General features: G+C 55.2%; 4 protein-coding genes across 8 annotated transcripts; 2 read left to right on the top strand and 2 right to left on the bottom strand.

Annotated features, from left to right (window-relative positions):
• Positions 1–3: 3 nt before the first annotated feature.
• RNF31 (ring finger protein 31) lies at positions 4–10543 on the bottom strand. 5 transcript variants are annotated; one of them, XM_070626995.1, is made up of 22 exons: positions 10409–10543; positions 9787–10160; positions 9555–9701; positions 9251–9406; positions 8969–9028; positions 8786–8861; positions 8361–8538; positions 7484–7871; positions 7021–7311; positions 6507–6755; positions 6207–6392; positions 5893–6099; positions 4170–4343; positions 3989–4087; positions 3810–3899; positions 2307–2421; positions 2113–2231; positions 1729–1842; positions 1524–1581; positions 714–810; positions 252–420; positions 4–140 (listed from the first exon to the last, which is right to left on the bottom strand). In XM_070626995.1, the coding sequence occupies exons 2-22, from the start codon at positions 9973–9975 to the stop codon at positions 87–89; spliced, it is 3216 nt and encodes a 1071-aa protein (XP_070483096.1). In that variant the 5' UTR covers positions 9976–10160; positions 10409–10543; the 3' UTR covers positions 4–86. The 5 variants fall into 5 exon arrangements, 2 of the variants coding, with proteins under 2 accessions (XP_070483096.1, XP_070483099.1); XR_011541801.1 differs by lacking the exon at positions 10409–10543 and having other exon boundaries at positions 1729–1953; positions 9787–10212; XM_070626998.1 differs by lacking the exon at positions 10409–10543 and having other exon boundaries at positions 9787–10212.
• A 192-nt stretch (positions 10544–10735) lies between these two features.
• On the top strand, positions 10736–14340 carry PSME2 (proteasome activator subunit 2). Its single transcript, XM_008539534.2, has 11 exons — positions 10736–11123; positions 11433–11465; positions 11919–11981; positions 12227–12313; positions 12419–12449; positions 12536–12633; positions 13214–13282; positions 13439–13506; positions 13671–13725; positions 14038–14124; positions 14213–14340. The coding sequence occupies exons 1-11, from the start codon at positions 11076–11078 to the stop codon at positions 14291–14293; spliced, it is 720 nt and encodes a 239-aa protein (XP_008537756.1). The 5' UTR covers positions 10736–11075; the 3' UTR covers positions 14294–14340.
• Positions 14341–15443: 1103 nt separating this feature from the next.
• Positions 15444–17572, top strand: EMC9 (ER membrane protein complex subunit 9). Its single transcript, XM_008539532.2, has 5 exons — positions 15444–15799; positions 15939–16015; positions 16922–16991; positions 17081–17175; positions 17336–17572. Exons 1-5 carry the CDS (start codon positions 15602–15604, stop codon positions 17514–17516), a joined length of 621 nt encoding a protein of 206 aa, XP_008537754.1. The 5' UTR covers positions 15444–15601; the 3' UTR covers positions 17517–17572.
• PSME1 (proteasome activator subunit 1) lies at positions 17571–20563 on the bottom strand. The gene is made up of 11 exons (XM_008539533.2): positions 20161–20563; positions 19525–19557; positions 19334–19396; positions 19101–19211; positions 18967–19012; positions 18750–18847; positions 18437–18505; positions 18287–18354; positions 18126–18180; positions 17965–18051; positions 17571–17792 (listed from the first exon to the last, which is right to left on the bottom strand). Exons 1-11 carry the CDS (start codon positions 20197–20199, stop codon positions 17712–17714), a joined length of 750 nt encoding a protein of 249 aa, XP_008537755.1. The 5' UTR covers positions 20200–20563; the 3' UTR covers positions 17571–17711.
• Between the last annotated feature and the right edge of the window lie 1502 nt (positions 20564–22065).

Here is a 22065-nt window from a genome sequence, read left to right as displayed (position 1 = left end):
GGGCAAGGAGATGCTTCTTTATTGGTGCTGGAGCTGTTCCTGAGGGAGTCGGGCCATGGGACCCTCATCACGACCCTCGCCCTCAGCTACTTCCTCCTGCGGGGGATACTCTGTCCCAGGGGCACGTCTTCCATCAGCTTCTGCAGAAGGAGAGAGAAGATGATGACACTGGAAGCCTGGAGCTCAGACACAGGCTGGACAGGGGACTTGTAGAGCATGGGGTCAGAGGTGAGGCTCGAGGGAGACTTCACCTGTAACAAGCGGGTGTGGTAGGCGGGGGTGTCCTCCCCAGCCAGCGGCTGGGGGCGCATGTGCAGGTAGCGCTCGGCAGCCGTCTCCAGCTCCTCCACCTCATACAGGGTGGCTGGGTCCAGCGAGTGGGCATTGATGAGGCTCACAAGATACTCTTTGTAGTGTGCCCTGGGGAGATGAGAGGGCAGAATATTTGTTCTTCTGTTCAGCTAATATTAACTGAGTGTTCCCAGCACCTTGCTGGGCACTGGCATACTTGGACAAACAAGATTGACAACCCTCGCCTGTTGTACTTGTAGGTACTATCAACCTGGGCACCCTGCCTGCTACTACCTATCCATGCCCTTGCCCAGAAAGCACCCTCCCTCTCCCTCCCGGAGACCCAATTAACTGCCTGGCATTCCCCCAGCGCTCCTGTCCTCCTCCCTGAAACCATGCTCCATGCCCTGGCTGGCACTCACTGGCAGAGGCCGGCATAGCCAGCGGGCGTCTCCTTGCCACAAGCTTCGTCCCGGAGCCCATTGGGAACCTCCTTCTGCTCCATCACTCGGCAGCCACCTAAGTGTAAGGGAAGGAAGGGACCCTTTGATGGGAGGAGACTACTGACCGCAAAGCTCCAGGAGAACTGGGATATCGATGGGGGCATGGGAGGCAGCCTCCAGGGAAGGGACCGAGGACAGGAGCCCCTGCTCTGACAGCCGGGGTCCTTACAGATGCCATCACAGCAGACCAATTCTGACACAGGCAGGGACCTTGCTGTCCATGCTTTCATGCGAGCTGCTTTTGGCTCACAATCACATAGTCCCCTAAGATGGCTCTTTTGGTTGGGGTTTAGCTCTTGCATACTTAATTTATTCTGTGAACGTCTTACTCCATCTAGATGGCACAAAGCAGGGAGCCATAGGTAACAGCTGCCTGTTGCCCCCATGGAACTTCAGATAGTGCAACTCTCAAGTCTCATTAAATAGTCCTTGAGGTAACTAATAATCACTATTGTTTGGAAATGGGAGAAGAAAATGAATATGGAGGTCCCAAGGGCTTTAATGTGGCTTTATGTAAAAGAGCTTAGCTGCAAGGTGGCTATTACCCCGATTTTACAGAGGAAGAAACAAGACCCAGGAGGTTAATTAACCCGCCCAAGGGCACACAACAAGTAGGCACAGGATGGCTCTGAACCCAGGTCTGAACCCAGACCAAAGCCTCCTCTTGACCCGCCACACAGTGGGAGCCCAGCCCACCATCCCTTCTCCAAGGCTTGTCCCGACACTCACCTCCAGGGACCGCCCGGGCACCTGCTGGGGGCTCTGTGTTGAACATGACGTTATTGTCCTGAGGAGGGGCAGACAGATGGGCGTTAGGATCCCCTGCATGTCAGCCCGCCGATTCCCCAGCACACAGCCTTTCCCTTCCTGCCACCCTGGGCCCTGCCTCCTCTCCTGGACAACCTGCAAACCCAGCCAGCTGGCCACCCCTGACCTGTAGCAGCTTCTGGAGCCGGAGAGCAGTCCAGTCCCGCAGGTAGAAGAGGCAGTCTCGGGGGTGGTGGCCGTGCAGGGACTTTTTCACCCGGCAGTTAGGGTCTGGACATTTCTGGTGGAAACCCAGATGAGAGGGGAAGTTGGAGACTGTTGGGGTCCTGGCCTCTCAGGAACCCCTGTGTGAGGGGTGTAGGGGTCGGGGGAGACGGAGACACTGGAGGGTCTGGAGCAAGCAGAGGGGTAAAAGGGACAGAGGGAGGTGCTTTACACCCTACTGGCCTCCTCTTCTCTTCCCCTGGGCCGCATCTTAGTGGCCTCTGCCCCTCACACCCGATGGCAGCCCCCACCCTTTTATCCCTTCAACCCCATTCTCTGGGCTCACATTCTTGGCGTAAAAGGCATTGTAGCAGCCACTGCAGAACTCGTGGCGGCACTGGGTGCAGTGAAAGTGCATGCAGCCTCCTCGGGCCAGTGCGTACGAGAACTTGCACTTGGGGCAATCTGCAAGGGACAGCAGGTCAGGGCTGGGGCTGCCACTGCTCCTCGAGGCCCTCAGGAGCAGTGGGGCAGCCTTACCAATGCCATTTTCCTGAAGATACATTGCCAAGCCCTGGGCCTGGTATTCTGGGTCATTGTTGCGTTTCCAGTTCTGGAAATCCTCGCAGCTCCGGCCTCGGTGCTGCTCCTCCCACTGCCAGAAGGAAAGCGAGCTTCACGAGCAAGCTCCATCCCAGGCTCTTCTTGCTAGTCCCTCACTCATATCCAGTGGTCACTGGCTTAGTCTATGGCACTGTCATCCACTGTTGGCTTCAAGCCCACAGGGAGCAGCCAGCCTTGGTTCTTTCATTTCCTCTTAGCACTCCATATTCACCAGCAAGTCTTGCTTCCACCACCCGAGCCTATCTCAACCCTGCCCTGTTTCTTCCTCCCTACCATGACCACCTTACTCCGGGCTGCTCAGGCCTTGCCTCAGTTACTAGTCTCTCAGCCTCCACTCCTGCTCCCTTCTCCACCTGGCAACCGAAGTGCCTTTGAAAGTATAAGTCGGGCAGCTTCAACAGTATTGGGAGCGTTCTAGATTTAAAGTTTGGTGGGAGGGTCTCAGGTGTTCATCTTATTGTGTTTCACAATACAGATGCAACTTTTTGGTATCAAATATTAAGCTTTTTAAAGGTAACTGAGATAGTATCACCCCTTGCTTAGCCTTAGAATGAAAGGCAAATACCTTCCTCCCGCGGCCTCACGGCCTCTCCTGCTCTGGCAGCTAGCTCCTCTCCCACGCCTGCCACTCTCAGCCTTGCTCTTGAGGCTCCAGCCACACAACTCTTTTTTATGACTTTGGCCTTTCCATGTGTTGTTCTTTCTGTCCCGAATACTCTTTGCATAGTTGGCTTCTTCTTAACTTTCAGGCCTGAGCTTAAATTAAACCATTTTAGAGAAGACTTGTCTGACTTCTCTATCCTAAGTAGGTCCATTCCATTATTTCTAATCTCAGATTCCTATTTGTTTTCTTCATAGAACTTATGCATGAAACTGTGCTCTTTCCCTCCCTCCTTTCCTGCCTCCCTCATACTCCCTCCTTCCTTTCCTCCATTCCCTCTCACTGTTCCTTTCTCCTTTATCTTACCTTTCACTCCTCCTCCCCCTTCATGCTTCCTCCCCCTCCTGCCTTTATCCCCTCTCTTCCCTCATCCCTCCTTCCTCCTCCCCCTCTTCATTCTTCCTCCACCCTCATCCTCCCTCCTTTATCCTTCTTCCCCATTCCTCTTTCCTCCTCCCTGCCTCACCCTTCCTCCCCATCCTTTTCCCTCTTCCCACCATCCTTTCTGCCCATCCTTCCTCCTCCATTCTTCATCCCTCCTCCCCATCCCTCCTCACCTCATCCTTCCTCCCTCATCCTTCACCACTCATTTCCTCATCCTTCTACCCACCTTCATCCTTCCTCCCTCCTTCATCCTTCCTCCATCTTCCTCCCTCCCTCCCTGACTAGTCTGTAAGCTCTTTGGGCCCAGAGCTGAGTCTAACCCAGTACCTGCCAGTAGTTCAGCAAGTATTTCTCAAAGGATGGATGTGCCTCACCTGGCGCTTACAGCGCACACAGAAGGTCTGGTGACACTGGGGACAAGTTGCCTCCAGCTGCTCACGCTCGTATATGAAGCCAAAGGAGCACTGTGGGTGCAAGAGCATAAAGCTATATGAGGCCTAATCTGGCACCACCCCCTGCCCCTCCAGTCAGCTCCTCTGGGCAGACCACTTACCTGGGCACACCACAGGAACTTGGGGTCCCGCATGAGCACACCCTCAGTCAGCTTCTTGTGGAACAGCGCATAGGCATCTGGCTCTAGGCTCTCTCGAAGCTGTGAACAGGATGCACAAGTGGTGGGTGGGCAGGGTTCCTGTTCAAAGCCCAAGGTGCCCTGAGTCCTAGAGCTGCAGTACCTGGATGTCAAGGGTGGAGAAGTAGCTGAGCAACTGCGTGTCATCGGTGAGGTCGGGGCGGCCACAGGCGGGGCACACCATGTCTGTGATGTGCTTCTCTTTCAAGGCGATGGTGAAGTGCTGACGGAAGCAGTCGGGACAGATGGTGCACTCACAGGAGGTCAGGGCCTGCATCTGTGGGCGGGAGGCGGGGGGGGTGTCAGGAGCCACAGCTGCCAGCCAGAGGAAGGAGCAGTAGCCAGGTGTCTGCTGAGAGCCAGGGTCTAATTGACACCTGGGCAGGGGTAGCAACCTCAAATGCCAACAAATGCCAGGCAGGCAACCTAAGTGTCTGAAGACTGTCAGGTGGAGGAGGACAGACACCAGCGAGACTTAGGGTAAACGGAAGAACACCCTCTAAAGGCATTCATGTTCAATTAAAAGCAAACACACAAGTAACATCCTTGCAATGACAAAACTATAGAGATGGAGAACAGCCTAGTGGTTGCCAGGTGATGGGAGGAGGGGAAGAAGGTTACAACTATACAGGGGTAGCAGGAGGGGGCTCCTTTGTGGTGATGGATGAGTCTGTATCTTGATTGTGGTAGCAGTTACAGGAATCTATACGTGGGATAAAAGTGCATAGAACCACACACACACATCCATGTGAAAAATGAACAGGGGCTGCAGTCTAGCCAACACTGTACCAATGTCTAGTTCTTGGTCTTGATGCTGTACTATAATTACATAAGATGTTGCCATTGGGCGAAGGTGGGGGAAGAGCACACAAGACTCTACTATTTTTACAACTTTCTGTGAATCTACGATTATTTTAAAATAAGGAGTAAAGGGGCCGGCCCCATGGCCAAGTGGTTAAGTCTGTGCCATGTGCTCCACTTCGGCGGTTCAGGGTTTCACCAGTTTGAATCCTGGGCGCAGACATGGCATCGCTCATAAGGCCACGCTGAGACAGCGTCCCACGGGCCACAACTAGAAGGACCCACAACTATAATATACAACTATGTACTAGGGGGATTTGGGGAGAAAAAGCAGAAGAAGAAAAAAAAAGATTGGCAACAGTTGTTAGCTCAGGTGCCGATCTTTAAAAAAACAAAATAAAATAAGGAGTAAAAATAAAACAAAACAAAAAACACAGAGAGCCACCCTAACTAAACTGGACTGTATTTGGTCAAAGAACTGCCACTTCCGACCCAGAGTAAGTGGGGGCTCAGGGGATATGAGGGGCCTGTTCCTACCAACTGGATATTTGATGATGACATTAAAGAATTACTGTTAATTTGTTTTGGTGTGACAATGGTATTTGTGGCTGTTTTCAAAGAGCCTTACCTTCTAGAGATACATACTGAAATATTTACAGATAAACTATATGATGCCTGAGATCTGCTTCAAAATAATCCTCTGTGTATGTAGGTGAAATAAGGATTGGCCATACATTGATAACTGCAGAAGCATGGTGATGAATACATGGTGAGAGGGTTGGGGGTAGAGGAGGAAACTTCTTATACATTTTTTCTACTATTGTCTTCCTGAAATTTTGCATAATAGAACATTAAAAAAAAAGGAGGGGAGGTGGCCTATTCCTGCCCTCCCCTTCCCAGAACCCTTCAGGGGCACATGGGTAACTGCAGAGCAAAAGATAGGACCAGAGATGAGGCTGGGGTGGAGTTGGGGTCCAAGGGGAATAGAGTCATTGGAAGGTCAGGTGCAGTGGGGAGGGGCTTACCCGGTTACGGGGCAGGGCCCAGCCACACACGGCACATTCTTGGGCAAGCAAGCGGCGGAGGAAGGCCCGGTCCTGGCTGTGCCTGACAGCTTCCACCACGTCCCCCAACTCATAGTTCCTGGGTGTCTCCTGCAGCAGCGACAGCGCCAGCTCTGCCCGGCCCCAGCTGGGGAGTGCGTAGACCGCCAAAAGCCGTCTGACCAGGCTCTGCAATGTGATTCAGGCAGAGAGGGAAGATGATGCTGTCAGACCCCAGGGGTCCTACCCGTCAGCCTTCCCTCAGCCCAAGTGGGCTCTTCACCTCCTCCCAGCACCTGCTTATCTGGCCCGTCCCAGGAAGGGGTGGTCTCAGGGCCACTGTCCCAGAGGCGCTGATGGAAGGGCTCTAGGCGCTGGCGCTGCAGCTCAGTCAGGGCCCGTGTCACGTCACCCCCGTGCTGGAACAACGCTTGGAGAGACCCCTCCTCAGGCCCAAAGCCCAGGGACCGGAGCTCCTGCACCTGCCAGTTGGGCATGGAGAGAAGGAGTGAAAAGGGAAAAAACAAGCAGAGGAGAGTGAAAGGCTCTGAGGCCCACAACCCGCAGCCCTGCCCCGCCTCCAGCACAGCTGGTACCTTCCTTCGCCGGGCCCGCACACACTCCTGCACAGCTTCATCAAGATTGCCGTGACGATCCAGCCAGGCTTTCCGGGCCTCCTGACAGGAAAAGGCACCCAGTCCCGGGTCCTGCTGTCCAGCCAGCTCAGCCACCATCTCCAGCACGTAGGGCAGCTCTGAGCGCAACCACTGCAGAGGCACCTCGGTGCCTGAGTACTGCAGAGCCGAGAAGACCTCCTCTGGACAGGCGCCTGCAGCTTCCCCTTCCTAAGGGACAGTCCCACCCAGACAGAGGGCCCATCAGGAAGGGAACCCTCCACCGTTCCCAGCCCCAACCAAAATGCTAACAGTGGTTGAGCTCAGATGTGTGGATCATGTGAGCTGTGCACAGCATGACACCTGTCACGGGGGAAGTGTTTAATAAGAGGCAGCTGCTGCTAACAATGACAAGTTTTATAAGAACTCATTAATCAACAGCCTCTCCCTTCCCCCACCAGCTCAGCCTCACTTCATCCCAGGCCCAAATCCTCACCCGGATCTTCATCACTAGCTGGAGGCCTTCCTCCCGCATCTTGTCTTGGCGCTGCTTCTCAGGGTCCCCACAGGAACTGGGCAAGGGGGCACTGAGGCGTCGTGGAAGCCCTGGTTCGGGGAGTCGCTCTTCCAAAGAGCTGGCATGGGGCCGGGGGGCGTGCTGTACTGGGGTGGGGCTGCTGGTTCGGTTGCACATAGCACACACCCAGCCAGGGCCCGAGTTGCAGAAGGTACAGTGAATACAGTACCAGAATGGAGTCTGGGCAGAGGAGAGCAAAGTATCCCCCTGCTGGGAAGGCAGAAAGAATTATCCCATTGAAAGCTGGCTGAGGCTCAAGATGGAAATACAGGGAGCTGGGGGGATGACACAGGGGAACCGAAGGAAAATGGGATGAGGAAGTAGAGAATGGCCTGTGGTAACAGGTGCAAATAAAGAGCTGGGGAGGCCAAGAACAGGTTACCTGATGGGGCTGCCTGCAAACGCCAGGCTCCCGAGAATCCACCACCAAGCTAGGAGGCTGAGCCAGCCGAGGTCGCTCACACATGGCACATAGCACAGCCGCCGCCTCATTCTCAAAGGTGCAGCTCTGGCAGGCCCAGCGACCCCGTGCAAGCTCAGGTTCTAGGGGCCCAGCTCCTTGGGGACCCTCGATCCCTAGCCCTAGCCCCTTACAGCCTCGGGGCCGACTGCAGGCCACACAGAGCACTACCCAAGATTCATTTAACATGGCACAGGCAGCACAGTGCCAGGGCAGACGGGCACTTGCGGGATCAGGGGGAGAAAGGGAGCTGTTTCCGAAGGCCAGCAGGGAGGCTGACTGAGGCCGTGGTGGAGCCGGGGCAGGTAAGCTGTAATGCAAAAGCAGACATGGCTGCTGAGGGGGACTCTGGTGCCTGGGTCCCTTACCCCTGGGCATCCCTCATTCCCTGCATAACAACACATGGCTCTGGCCTTTGCACACACTGTTCTGTCTGGAACACTCCCATATCCATAGCCTGTTCAATGTTTAAATGACTGCTTAAAGTTCACATCTTGCTGGTAAATATCCCTAACACAGGGCCTGACCCAGAATGGTTGCTTAAAATACCACCAACTGACTGAGCCGATGATCCTTCAGACTAGGTTGCATCCTCCTACTACCTATTGGCACAACATAATAATCTATCTTGTTGTGACTGCTATTGCTTGATATGTATGTTTATGATCTCCCGGAGGCAGTAACTGGTTACTTGCCCTCTATGAATCAGTCTTTAGCATAGAATCTGATGCATGGTAAATACTCAAGTAACTGTAAGTTCTCTCAATTTCACTCCCATCCAGAAGAGAAGGCATCTTACCTGGGGGTCAGGCGGGTGGTCTGGGGGGCCCCAGATAGGGTCTGGCGGAGGTGATGGGCACGGAATGGGTGCCCGTGGAACAGGAGATCACAAGCTGGGCACAAGGTCTGTTTACAGGATGAGCAGTGCAGTGTGCCTGGGGCAGAACCACAGAGGAAACAGGGACCGGGAGTGGGGCCTGGAGAACAGGAGAGAAGAAAGAGAGCATCTTTCTGAAAAAGACCAGGTTACATCTGAATCTGCTGTGGAGGGGGACAAGCCACAGACTACTTTTCACCATATCTGGTCTCAAGGTAATGATTTTAATCTCTTTTAAAAAAAAAAAAAAAGGGAAGATAACCAAGAAGATAGATAGAGAAGGGCCCCAAATTTCCATCAATATGGTCTACTAACACTCCCTCCTCCCAATATGGGACCCATAATACCTAGGGCAGAGGGTGTGGTGAGGGGGCCAGGAGCAATCTCTCTCTGTAGGGGGGCAAACTCTGAGAGCTGCAGTATCTGAAGAAAAAGGGCAGGGAATAGGAAAGGGTTTGGGGACACAGAGTCCCACAACCCCTGTCCCCTTCGTTCATCAGGCCCCAGAGCCCCATTCCTGCCTTCCTTACATCATCTTCAACCTTGTCTTTCAGCAGCTGCTCCAGTGCTTGCTGTCTTGGGTGAGTATTCTGCAAACAAGATAAGAGGAGTTCCCACCTAACAGCCCCAGTACAAGGCCCTCTGTGAAAGCCCTGGTCCCCCAACATTCACAGGGAGAACAGTATGAGGAGTTCCCAGGTTGCTGTGGGGACTAAGCCCATGGTTTAGCAGCATGGGGGTCCCCAGATTGGCTTTGGAGCTAGGCTGGGCTCCCCAGCCCTGATGCTTAGAGACACCTAGAGACACCTCACCTGTAACAGTAGGCTGAGCTCTGTCCGAAGCAGCAGCACGTCCAGTGTGACTGTAGCAACTTGGTGCTCATCTGGCTCCTTCTGTCTCTCAGGGAAGCTCAGCCCATCTGGCTGCTCCTCTGTGTAGCCATACAATCGCAGAACATCCCGGCCCCCCTGCCAAACATTCAAACCAGTCACCGCCCAGAGGCCCCCTTCCCGATAGGGTTGGACCCCTCCCCATTTAACACAGCCTCAGGCCCATTCTAGCCAACCCCCAGCCCAGGCCAATCCTCTTCTCCCATACGGGGCCCAGGGGCTTCACCTGCACAGCATCCACCGTACTGCGAAAGACGGGGTTATTAAACTTGACCCCGCGCCAGTACCGGGGTCGCTGAGGGCTGAGGAGGTTGCGGCCGTATTTCTCCAGGATGTTTAGGGCCGTGGACAGGGTGTTGAGGTAGTTTCGGGGCTGGGAGCAGACAGAGAGCAGAGCGCTGTGAGCCCACCCCGGCCTCAGGTCCCACGTCCCCGTCCCGAGCCGGGCCGGGCCTCACCTCTCCGTGAGCGTTGCAGCGGACCAGGCGTGCGGCGTCCAGCTGCAAGTAGCGGGTTGCTGGCGGCAGAGAGGTGACCAGCAGCGGCCGGAGCTGCTCCGAGGAAAACGCCTGCCCGGAATCCCTCCTCAGGGCGCTCGCCAGCTCCTCGCGGGCCGCCAGGAAGGCCCGCTCCTCCTCCGCCGGCATGCTGAGATAGGGGTCAGCCCCAGCCCCGCCGCCCGCCGGGACCCGGCGCAGGCTGCGCGCGGCCCTCCGGCCTAGTGTCCGGCTTCACGGCCCAGCCCAGTCCGCGCAGCCGCCCCGGGTCACTCCGGCCACGGTCACTCTTCGGCCCTGGGCCCCTAGCCAGGGTCAGCCGGGAACAGGAAGTGCTAGGAAAGAAGGCGGGATTGCGACCCAATTTCAGGGGAAGGGGAGGAGCTTAAGGCTAAGGAAGGGCGGGGCCAGGAATCAGGGGCGTGGCTAAGAAGGAAGGCCGAGTCTCAGCCAATGAGAGGGCAAATGGTCCCTGGCTCCTCTCCCCGAGCCTCTCGGCTTTCAACTCTGTTCTAGCGCGCCTCCCCGCCTTCCTCCAGGCTGGTTCCGCCCCTTTCCGGATAAACCCGAGGCGCGGGGTTACCGTATTTCCCGCAAAGCCTTCCTCTCTGTCCAGACTGATTAGTCGGCCACGCTCCGGTCCCCACTGGGAAGTCCCACTCTGCCGGGGACTCAACACTGGCAGGCCTGAGCCCCCACTAAAGCGAGTCCTGCCCCTTCTCCAGTAGGTCTTGAAGGCAGGGCTCCCTCCCGGAGGAAGCCCCCTCGCTTGCTCCCTTGCATATCCTGCTAGACCTTCTCAGCAACAGGCCCTCTCTCCTGCTGCTTCTCCCACCCGCTCTGTCCCTCTCCAGCCCCTCCTCGCAGTAGAACCCTCTAGGGGGAGCCCCACCACTGAATACCCCGTTTCACACTCTCCCGCACCAACCCAGGACTTCCCCTGGACGGCCCTTGCCCCTCCCTGTAAGCCACGCCCCTTCTCCGAGGGACAGCCCCTGTTCTGTCTCCGCGGTCCCGCTGGTCCTAGCTCCTCCCTCGGACGGCCCCTGGGCTTGTGACCGAGTCAGCACCGCCTCTCCTAGTAGCAACTAGCCGAGAATGGCTGAGGGGCTCCCTACGGTTTGCAATCTGCCAGGGGGAGGGGGAACAGCAAGAAGGGGGCGGGGTTGAGGGGGGCGGGCCTGGACGTGGGGAGTGAAAGCGAAAGCCCAGGCGGCGAGCCGGGAGACCGATCTACCTGCTGGAGCAGCATGGCCAAGCCTTGTGGGGTGCGCCTGAGCGGGGAAGCCCGCAAACAGGTAACGGGGGGCTGGGAGGCCAGAAAGGGGCCAGGGAACCCTCCTGGATGAGGCCCAGCCGGGCGCTCCATGGGACCGAGGCCGTGCCAGAGAACTCCCCCAACCTCCCTTTAGTGCTTTCACTTCTCCCCGGGGATTCCCAGATTCCTGCCCTCTGGCCGGTCTCTGCACTGAGCATGGGCTTCCAGGGAAATCTGGCTTGTGGTGGCAAAGGCCTGAGCCAAGTTGGAGGGCATCCCGTTGGGAGTGGGATCTTACTTTTAACAACTGAGCCCCTTAACCAACATCCGGGTACTGCTCTCTGTGCAGGTGGATGTCTTCAGGCAAAATCTTTTCCAGGAGGTAAGTCTTCAGGATTTAAGCGATTTGACTGAGAATCTTGGACTAATCCTTGAGGGTCACAACCTCCCAGAGTGATTTCTGAACCCACTCTAAACCTGGGCCCTACTTCCTTTATCAGACCTTCACCCAAGATAAGCTCCTAATGATTGATCTCTACCTTTTATTTGACCCTTCTTAATACTCTCCTCACTTCTGCCACTTCCTCTCCTCTCTTTTGGTGTGGAGGAAAAGGCTGTGGCCCCAAAGCAGGGATACCACAGTCCTTACCTTCCTCTGCTTCCCAACTTGGGCAAGGCCCTTCACTTTTCCTCACTTCCTCAGTGAATGAGGGCTTCACTTTCCTCATTCGTTAGTATTGGATCCAATGATTTCCAAGGGCCCCTCCAGTCCCACTTCTCAGACATCTCATTGAGCATCTTCTATGATTCCCCACCCTTGCAATGTAACCCACAGGCTGAGGAATTCCTCTACAGATTCTTGCCACAGAAAATCATGTACCTGAATCAGCTCTTGCAGGTGAGTAGTGTGGGCCCCTCCTGCCCCACCCCATGGCCTCTCTCCTCTCCACCCACCCTCTCTAGCTAACAACTGGGTTTAGCATGCAGAGAACAGTGGTGACTGGTGGACTGGGAACGTTTGGATGGTGTGAGGCCTGAGCCTAGACTGAGAGGCAGAGGGCAGGTGGGATGTGTTGAGGGGAAGACTGTGACTCGGGATGAGGGGAAGAGGCTGGGCAGGCCCTGACAGTGAGCTCTGTGCAGGAGGATTCCCTCAACGTGGCTGACCTGACCTCTCTCCGGGCCCCACTGGACATCCCCATCCCAGACCCCCCACCCAAGGATGATGAGGTGAGACACTCAGGCCGTAGGGCTCAGACTATAAACCCAGGGGAGACGGGTGACCCTCCAACCTCCATGACTTTTCTAAAGCTACTTTCCCCTTTTTTACCTTAGATGGAAACAGATAAGCAGGAGAAGAAAGAAGGTGAGAGAGGAGGGGGTGGCTAGGGAAGGGGAAATGGCACATTGATTGCTGGATAAGAAGGGGCCTGAATCCTCTCTTTCTCACAGTCCCCAAGTGCGGCTTTCTCCCTGGGAACGAGAAGGTCCTGGCCCTGCTTGCCCTGGTTAAGCCAGAAGTCTGGACTCTTAAAGAAAAATGCATTCTGGTAAGCCTGGGAACTGGGGGAAGTAGAAAGACAAGACAAGCCAGGCAGGCCCTGGTCTCCTTCAGAGATGCAAGTCCTTCATTCAGGGACCTATTCCCAAAATGGGAAACTTCCTTCTGCGCCTGGGTTTGGATACCTTTTATTCTCCTCATTCTGCTGGACCTCTGATATCACAATGGTATCCCCCAAATCAGAGACTGTACCCACTTCCATAACCTCAGAATCTACTGCTGTAACAGGTCCACAGTGCAGGTGATGTGATATAGTGTGTTGGTTTAAGAGCTTGGGCCCTAGAGGGAGACTGCCTGGGTTCAGATCCTGACACTTACCACTTGCCTAGCTGATTACCCTAAGTCAGTCACTTGGACTTTCTGTGACTCAGTTTTTTCATCTGTTAAGTGGGTACAGTAAGAACATACACCTTGAAAGTTTGCTATGAGGGTTAAAAAAGTTATATAATACATAGCACAGTGCCTGGCACATAATAAGTAGTCAATTAAATATGGCTATTATTAGGAAGTGGCAGTAATAGGAAGAACCCAGTAAGTTTGTTGAGTGATTCCTACATGATATCTCTTAGGTGATCACATGGATCCAGCACCTGATCCCCAAGATTGAGGATGGAAATGACTTTGGGGTGGCAATCCAGGTAAGAAAGGGGTGTGTGAGGATGGTGAGAGCGGGAGAGACTTGGGGAGGGAGGGATAGGAGCTAGACATGACCCAGGAGAAGGAGGAAGATGGCGAGTGAAGGAGGGAGGAGATGAAGTGTTTTCTTTGCCTCCCATCTCTTTTTGTCACCACAGGAGAAGGTGCTAGAAAGGGTGAATGCGGTCAAGACCAAAGTGGAAGCCTTCCAGACAACCATTTCCAAGTGAGGGCAGCTGGAGGACCACCACGGGGGGCTGCAGGGACGTTACTTTGGGACTCCCAAAGCTGGACAGTCCCATGAGGATAGTGGGGGGCTTTGGGAAGGGTCTGAAGGAGTATATCTCTCTGAATGCTCATTCTTGTGGATATTCCCTTTGCTTCCGGCAGGTACTTCTTAGAACGCGGGGATGCTGTGGCCAAGGCCTCTAAGGAGACCCATGTAGTGAGTGGATAGTCCACCAGCCTTCTGGCTGCGGCTGGCTGGGGTTGGGGTGAGGAAGTGGAGGGATAGAAGTCCTCCTTGTCTGATTTCTGACCTTCCCAATGTGGAGAATATTAAGCCAAATGCATTGCCTAAGAAAACTGATTTGGGCTTCAAAAACCTTGACCTCTTTCTCTGCTTGATCCTGTGGGATTCCATTTCTTGGTGCTGAGAAGGGGCTCATCCTCAAGTTACCTATTCCCTATATGAGGAAACTCAACCAATGTCCCAACCTCCCATGGGGCTAAGTCAGCTTTGCCTCCTACATCCCAGATGGATTACCGGGCCCTGGTACACGAGCGAGACGAGGCGGCCTATGGGGAGCTCAGGGCCATGGTGCTGGACCTGAGAGCCTTCTATGTGAGTGTGGAGTAAGCCCCTAAGGGAGGTGGATGTGGGCAGGGGAAAGTCCAAGAACCTGACTGCTGCCCTTCTGGCCTTCTTCCAGGCTGAGCTTTATCATATCATCAGCAGCAACCTGGAGAAGATTGTCAACCCCAAGGGTGAAGAGAAACCATCTATGTACTGATCCCAGGGCTAGAAGGGACATAAATGACCTATACTTTGTGTGGATTACCTCCAGTGTGTGTCATTTATTTAAAAAGCATTTATTGAGTGCCACCTGTCTCCAGACTCTGAATGTGAATGCAGTGGTGGGACAGGGAAGGGGTGCCAGGAAGACAAAGATGAATCAGACGCCCATCCTGTTCTTAAGAAGTCATCTTAAAGAACAGGGTGGAAACGCTTACATGCCGTGACAGCCATGCAGATAACCCGTATTTGGGAATTTCACAAGATTATTTCCATCCTGGGGGTCTCATAAGTGCTTCCTGGAAGAGGTGGCATTTGGGCAGAGACTTTATAGGAATAATCAGGCTTTGGACAAAGGGAAAACTCTGTGGCTGAGGTGAAGGAGTGAAGGAGCAACCCTCATCAGCTGAAAGCAAGCCTGGAGGGAGAATGAGGTTTCGTGGGAGAATTAAGGGTGAATGGTTGGCCTCCTCAAGGGCTGGGGGTCGGGGAGTGGGGGTGGGGGGTGCCGGGAGCTCCCAAGGCATTATGGTGAAGGAAATTACATGTAAATTTCTCCTTTTGTTCTTTTTTCCCCTCCTTCAGCCAATTGCCGTCTTTATTTCTGCAGATACTACATTAAGGGTCATATACCCTGTAGTCGCAAAGCTCATTAGTAAGTGACAGAGCCGGTCTAGAGTACAAATCCACTCACTCCATAGCAGAAGCAAGGCGGTCTGCTGCGCGCCCACGCTCCAAGAGCCTCCGCTCCCGGACACACGACGCAGGGCGCGCTTCGCCCGCTGGCTCTGCGGGGTGGGGGCGGGCGGCACGGGGAACAGACGAAGCCATCCTGCAATCCAGAGCCGGAGTCGGGCTGCCTAGCCAATCAGGGTGCGGGCAGTTCTCTTTAGTTTACAGTTGTGGGTTCTTTCCAATTCGCTGGGGCCAGGTCTGCACGCGGCCGGTGATTGGGCAAAAGCAGAACCTCTAAGCCTATCAAAGATCACCACGTGGGCGGGACTCCAGAAGCCGGTCTGGCTTGGAGCGGCAGGCTCTGGGTCCCGCAGACAGGCGCGGGTCTGCGGCCGCCTGCTGGGGGCGGGCGGAGGCGGGGCTCGGCGCCGCAGCATGCAATCTGGACCGCCGGCGTGCCGGGCCAGGTGGGGGCCGGGCGTCGGGGCCGAGGTCGCCCGGAGCCGGCGGGCTGCCTTCGAGCCGAGTCAGCCTCACTGCCGAACCTAAGGGAGGGGGCACGGGGAAGGCCAAGGAGGGCGCCGGGGCGCTAGAGGGAACTTTGCGGACGCGAGCTGGGGCTCCTCTCGCCATGGGGGAGGTGGAGATCTCGGCCCGGGCCTACGTGAAGATGTGTCTGCATGCCGCCCGGTATCCGCACGCCGCGGTCAACGGGCTGTTGCTGGCGCCGGCGCAGCGGTCGGAAGAATGCCTGTGCCTCACCGACTGTGTGCCCCTGTTCCATAGCCACCTGGCCCTGTCCGTCATGCTGGAGGTCGCCCTCAACCAGGTGCCGCCGCTGGATGCCCACAGACCGCCGCGATCCCCTAACACCCCTAGCCCAAGCCCATCCCCGGCTTCTTGGCAGCAGTGCGCACCCACAGGGCGGGCGGCACGATTTCGATACTGATGGCCCTTTCCCACGGCAGGTGGATGTGTGGGGCGCGCAGGCCGGGCTGGTAGTGGCTGGGTACTACCATGCCAATGCAGCTCTGGACGACCAGAGGTGAGTGGGGTAGCCAGAAGCAGAAGTCTAACGGTAATGGGTTTTGGGGGGGGGGGGGGCGGTCAAGAGAACCCCTCTTGGTCAGTCTTTCCATCTGTCTTCATCAAATGCTTAGGAGCAAGGCCTGTCCACCAGACACTAGGCTGGGTATTGGAGTGAGGAAAGATAAAGAAATATAGAGGAGCTTCCTGGAGGAGCTGACGTGGGGGTGGGGAGGATAACTGTGTATCAATAGGAACAGGCTGACACCTGCTTTAACTGAGGTGCTCCCCAGGTGTTGAAAGAACACAGAGGAAGCCCAACTAGCAACTTTAAAAAAGGAAATTTCTTTTTCTGTGTATAGAAAAAGTTTTCTACTTACGTATTAATCATGTTTCTGGATCAAATTATACATACTGTTGTGTAATTTGTTTTTCTCTCCTCACTTAATATCTGACATCTTTCCATCTCTAAAGCAAGATCTACCTTACCCTATAGGATATAGTGTATAGCTATATAGTACAAATATGGAGGCACCATGATTTATTTAATGCCTTACATTAAACATTGAGGTTGTTTCCTATTTTTTGTTATTACAGACATTGTCCTATTATTACAGTAAATTCTTTGTAAGTGGAATTTCTGGGTCAGCATATGTATAGTATGCAGTTTGGTTATGCCAAATTACACTCCCAAAAGACCACTTTTGATTTCCACTCTCATCATCAGCATCTGAGCACCTGTTCCTCACAGCACTCAAGCACCAAGCTGTCGTGCATGAAGCATCAAGCAGGCCTGACCCCCCCAGGCCAGCTACAGGGAAAGGCCATCACTGTGCCCACGTCTGTGAGACCTAGGAGGCCCAGCTCAAATGCACAGGGTTGCCCACAGTCAGCTCCTCACTTCTCTGATCTTCCCTTTACACAGCCCTGGGCCCCTGGCCTTGAAAATCGCTGGGCGGATTGCAGAATTCTTCCCTGATGCAGTACTTATTATGGTGAGGCTTGGGTTTCAGGGTGGGGAGTTGGAGAGAAAGTAGGAAGGGGGATCCTTGAAACCCTCACCTGCCCTTCCTTGTCCACACAGTTGGATAATCAGAAACTGGTGCCTCAGCCTCATGTCCCCCCAGTCATCGTCCTGGAGAACCACGGGCTCCGCTGGGTCCCCAAGGACAAGAACTTGTGAGTGCCCCACTCTTCCCAGCTCTTCTTGGAAGCCCACAGCTCCTGGGCCTCCTGTCCTTGGTTCTGCCCCAAGGGTCCTTCTCTAGACCCTAACATCTGCCAAGTGTCTGGCCCCACTGCCTGCTGAGTTTGACCTCCATGGGGGTTATTATTTCAGAGTGATGTGGAGGGACTGGGAAGAGTCACGGCACATGGTGGGAGCACTACTGGACGGCCGGGCCTACCAGCACCTTGTGGACTTTGACTGCCACCTCGACGACATCCGACAGGACTGGACCAACCAGCAGCTCAACACTCAAATCACTCAATGGGTTGGTCCCACCAATGGAAATACCTGAGCCAGGGCCGGGGTGGGTGGTCAGGCTCCAATAAAGAGACTTGGGCTGATGGGCAACGGTATGATGATATTTATTGTGCCTGCGAGGCAAGGTGAGGGAGAACCCCCAACAGGCAGAAGGTGGGGGAAGGTCTGGAGTCCCCTGTAAATGGCGGAAAGGTCTCTTCTGGAGCCATCGCAGAATGAGAGGAGGCTCTCAATAGATCATTCCCTTTGTTTCTCCCCTGGGCTTCTTGAGCTTCTCAAAGTTCTTCAGGATGATGTCATATAACACAGCCTACAGAGCCAGGGAGGAGTGGGGGTCAGCTGCTGGCCCCCAGTGGCTCTGTGCCCCATCTCTAGCCTTGTGAGAGGTCGAGTTTTGACACCCTTCACCCCCAGCCTGCAGGGTCAGGGAGTGGGTGGCCTGGGGAAGCTGCTCCTGCCCACCCCTGCCCTCGCCTCCTCACATAAGCATTGCGGATCTCCATGACCATCAGCCGGATGTCCCGGTACTCTGCCTCATCCAGCTCGTGCACCAGCTGCCGATAATCACCCTGCAGGAGACCCGGGTCAAGCCTACTTCAAATGTGTCCTTCCCCCTACGCACCCTGACCTGGGCCTCACCTACCACGTGGGGCTGCTTGGCTGCTTTGGTCACAGCATCGCCTCGCTCAGAGAAATACCTGTGGGAAGTAGACAGGTGTAGAGAGGAAAAGAAGGAGGGAGCCCAGGCCTCTGTCCAAGCTGAAAGCAGAGTGTGCATGCGGGTGCAGGTGGGTCGTCACTCACTTGGAGATTTGCGTGTGGAAGCCTTCCAGCTTGGTGTGAAGGGCGGTCATCAGCTCAAACACCTTCTCCTGGAGAAAGAATGCAAGGGGGAAAGTGGAAAGCAGCATGGATTAGAGGAAAGGAGGCAGAGGAGTGGGGCTGCGCTCTTACCTGGACAGCCACTCCGAAATTGTTCCCATCCTCAATCCGAGGTATCTGCAGCTGCAACCAGGTGGTGACCTGGGAGAAGAGAATGGCATCAAAGCCACATCAGCCGCCAACGCAATTCCCAAGTTCCTTTGCTTCCTTGCCCACAGTGGGTAGAGGTATGCCAGGTCCATCCTGAGCCCCAGGGCCTGGAATTCTGGCTTCCCTGGCTGTGCCCTCTCTGTTAAGACCTACCACATGCCATGCCCTAACTGGCAGAGACTAAGGAGGACAAAGGGTTTGGCCTGAAGCCTGGGGTGGAAGTGGGAGGGCTCACCAGGTTGAGCTGCTCAATGACATCCTTGATCTCAGGCTTTAGGCGCTGCAGAAGGACTACAATCTTCTCATTGCAGTTCACTGGGCCACAGGGAGGGCCTAGGGAGTGGACAATGGGTCAGTCACATGGCTAGGACTGTGTAAGGGGCAGGGAAGAGAAGTCTTAGGGAGGAGCTCCTGGGAGGTGAGACTCAAGTCCCTTCCCACCACAGGGGTACCTTTGTCTTCATCGTCCCCTTTCTTCTTTTCATCCTTGTCTTCCTTCTGCAGGGAGAGAGGAGTCCTTGGGAGTCAGGCCTAAGGCTGATTTTCCCCATGCTTGGGTCCCTCCTCCCAGCTCTTCCCAGCTTGCCTCCTGCTGTTTCTTCCGCTCCTCCTTCTCTTTCTCCTTGACTGGATCAGGCACTGGGATGTCCAAGGGGGCCTTCAGATTGCTCAGGTTGGCTTCATTGAGAACTGGCTCCTGGTGCATGCAGGTTGGGAGGAGGGCTGGAGGCAAGGGCATCCCTCTCACCTCCTCACTTCATGGCCCCCCAGACTCTCCCCTTGGCCTCTACTCTCTAGTTCCCTGCCCTGCCCCAGTACCTTTAAAAATGCATCCAACTCAGAAATCTTCTTGGGGAAATAGCTCCCCAGCAGGTTCTCTGTCTATGCGTGAGGTGGGGGTGGGGGAAGATGGGGGTCAGAATGGAATGCCCTTCCCAGGAAGGCAGGAAGCAAGGAAGGGCTAGCAGTGGGAGTTGCGTAGGGGTGGGGTCTGATGGCACAGGTCTTACCTTGGAACACAGGTCCTCACGGAACACATCCACCTGTGGGACACACGCAGCCCTTCAGACACCTTACTTTATGGCCAGTTTATTTAGGGCCTGACCTGGGGAAGGGTGGAGTGGATCCCGTGGGGTTGGGGAGGGTGGAGTGGATCCTAGTAGGGCTGGATTTGGGAGATGAGCACATTCCTGGCAGTGAAGCGCGAGTGGTTCAAGTGAGAAGAGATCCCTCGGGTCTCCTGGGCTGTGTGAGGAGGGCTGTAGGAGAGCCTCTGCGACTGGGGCAGGGACGCAGTGGCCTGTGGAGTGGGTCCCAGGGCCCACCCAGTGGGAAAGGCCACGAGGTGGCAGGGCAGGTCCCGCAGCCCGTCTGTGTGTGGCCCGGGCCCCGCGCCAGCGGACTTCCCCTCCATGCCTGCTCTCCGCTTCACCTCACCCCGCTGAGCCTCGGCCGCCTCGCCTCCCCCTGCAGGCGGACCTCGACGGTCTCCCCGGGGCTCAGGTGCTCCAGGCACCGAGGCTCACGTGGGCTCCGATGACCGACAGTGATTAGAGTCGGGGGCTGGGGAGCCGGGTGGCGGATGTTTCCAGGCTTTCGGGGCCACGCCTCCCCACTGGGCCCATCCTGGACCCCGCAGCGCTCACCTTGGCTTGGGCTTCGGGCTGGACCCTGAGCGTGGCCATGGCCGCGGCCGGGGGCCTGGCGCCGCGCGCGAAGGGAGCGGGCACAGGGAAGGGAAAGCGAAAGCAGTGCCGGCTCCCCGCACGGCCTTCCTGCGGACTGGTAGTGGAGCTGCTAGGGGAGGCGGGGACAGGCGGAGAAGAGAGGCCCGGCGGGCGGCCGAGACGGGGCTCCCCCTAGAGCCGGAGAGGCGCGTTTCCAGCGCTCGGCCACCTCCCCCTTCCCCTCCCCGACTCGCTCTCGAAGCCCCGCCTCCCCGTCCCACTTCCCCGTTCCAGCCTCCCTACTGCCTCCGCCCGTCCGGCCTCCCCCTTCGTCGCCTTCCTTCTCCTCCTCACCTCCCCACGCCCCGCTTCCCACCTCCCCGCTTCCCACCGCCCTGCCTCCTGACTCCTCACGGCCTCTTGTCTTCCCCTGCTCTGTCTGGGACAGCGATAAGCCTTATCTGGCTCTCTTCCATCTTTCCTCAGAGATAGAGCAAGACCTGGCCTCCCTTCCCTAGCCCTGCCGTTGTGGACCTTTGGCTCCCCGGGCATCGTCTGGCCCATGCAGTGACATTCAGACGCTGGCTCCACCGCAACCGAGGTCCTAGTCAGCTCCCTGCTGACCCGTGTGGACTCCACTCCTCCATAAGCCACTCCACACAGCGACGGGATTATGCCTTTCTCTTGCTTAAAACTTTCTCGACTTCCTGTTGACCTTAGAGTGAAATCTAAAGGGCTCTCCTGGCGCATAAGGCCTGCCTGGCCTGCCCGGCACCTGGTCCCCTTCAACTTCACTTTCCACTGCTTTCTCCTCTTTATTACACTTGCAAATACCTGGGCTTACCATTTGTTTCGAACCCGGTCAGTGTCGCTAGTTCATTCCTACCTCAGGGTCTTTGCCCTTGTTGATCACTTTGCCTGACACACCCTTCCCCTGCCTCACGTTGCCATTCGGTTCTCAGCGGAAATGTCACCTCTTCAGAGAGAACTCTCTCCATCATCCTTTATAAAGTACCTCCCCCCAAGTGTCTCTATTACAAAGCAGCATGTTTAGTACCTTCACAACACTTATCTCTCTCAGATTGGTCAGTTTATTTTTTGAGGAGAGTGTGGGTTAGACCAGAGGTTGGCAAACTTTTTCTGTGAAAGGCCAGATGTTTTATTTTAGGCTTTGTGGGCCATATGGTGTCTGTAGCTGCTATTTGACTCTACCGTTGCAGCGGGCAAACAGCTATGCCTAAATGAATAAGTGTGTCTAGGTTCCAATAAAACTTTATTTATGGACCCTGGAATTTGAATGTCGTGTAATTTTCATGTGTCATGAAATATCATTCTTCTTTGATTTTTTCAATCATTAAAAATACAAAAACCATTCTTAGCTCTCAGGTCATACGACAACTGGCCACAGGAGGGCTGTAGTTTGCTGGCCTCTGGTTAGAGCAGAGACAAGGGACCCATTTTGCCTGGGTTTATAGTCCTGGCTCTGATATTAACTAGCTGTGAACAAGTTACTTAACCTCTGGGGCTTAGTATTCACAAGTGTAGAATGGGAATACTACCAAACCTACCTCATAGTGGTGTTGTTGTGAGGGCTAAATCTGTTAACTTATATGAAGAACTTACTGACACTTAGAACAGTGCTTGGCACATAGTAAGCACAATACTAGAATTTGCTATTATTTGTGTTTATCATCTGCCTCCCCCATTAAGCCATAAGCCCCTAAACAGCAGAAACCTTGTCTTTCTTGTTCACAAGGCGTGGAACTATGCTTGGCTCAATAAACATCTGTTAAATAAAGGAGCACACTTGGACCCCCTACGGGGAAGACAGGGATGGAAGGGTCCCTGAGTAGGGTGCCCAGATAGGCAGCCCCTGAGGAAGGC

This window comes from Equus przewalskii, chromosome 1 (assembly GCF_037783145.1).
Source record: "Equus przewalskii isolate Varuska chromosome 1, EquPr2, whole genome shotgun sequence".
In the NCBI taxonomy this organism is placed as follows: Eukaryota; Metazoa; Chordata; class Mammalia; order Perissodactyla; family Equidae; genus Equus; species Equus przewalskii.
Note: the sequence above shows the minus strand (reverse complement) of the source record. Positions and strands in the feature narration are given on the sequence as shown.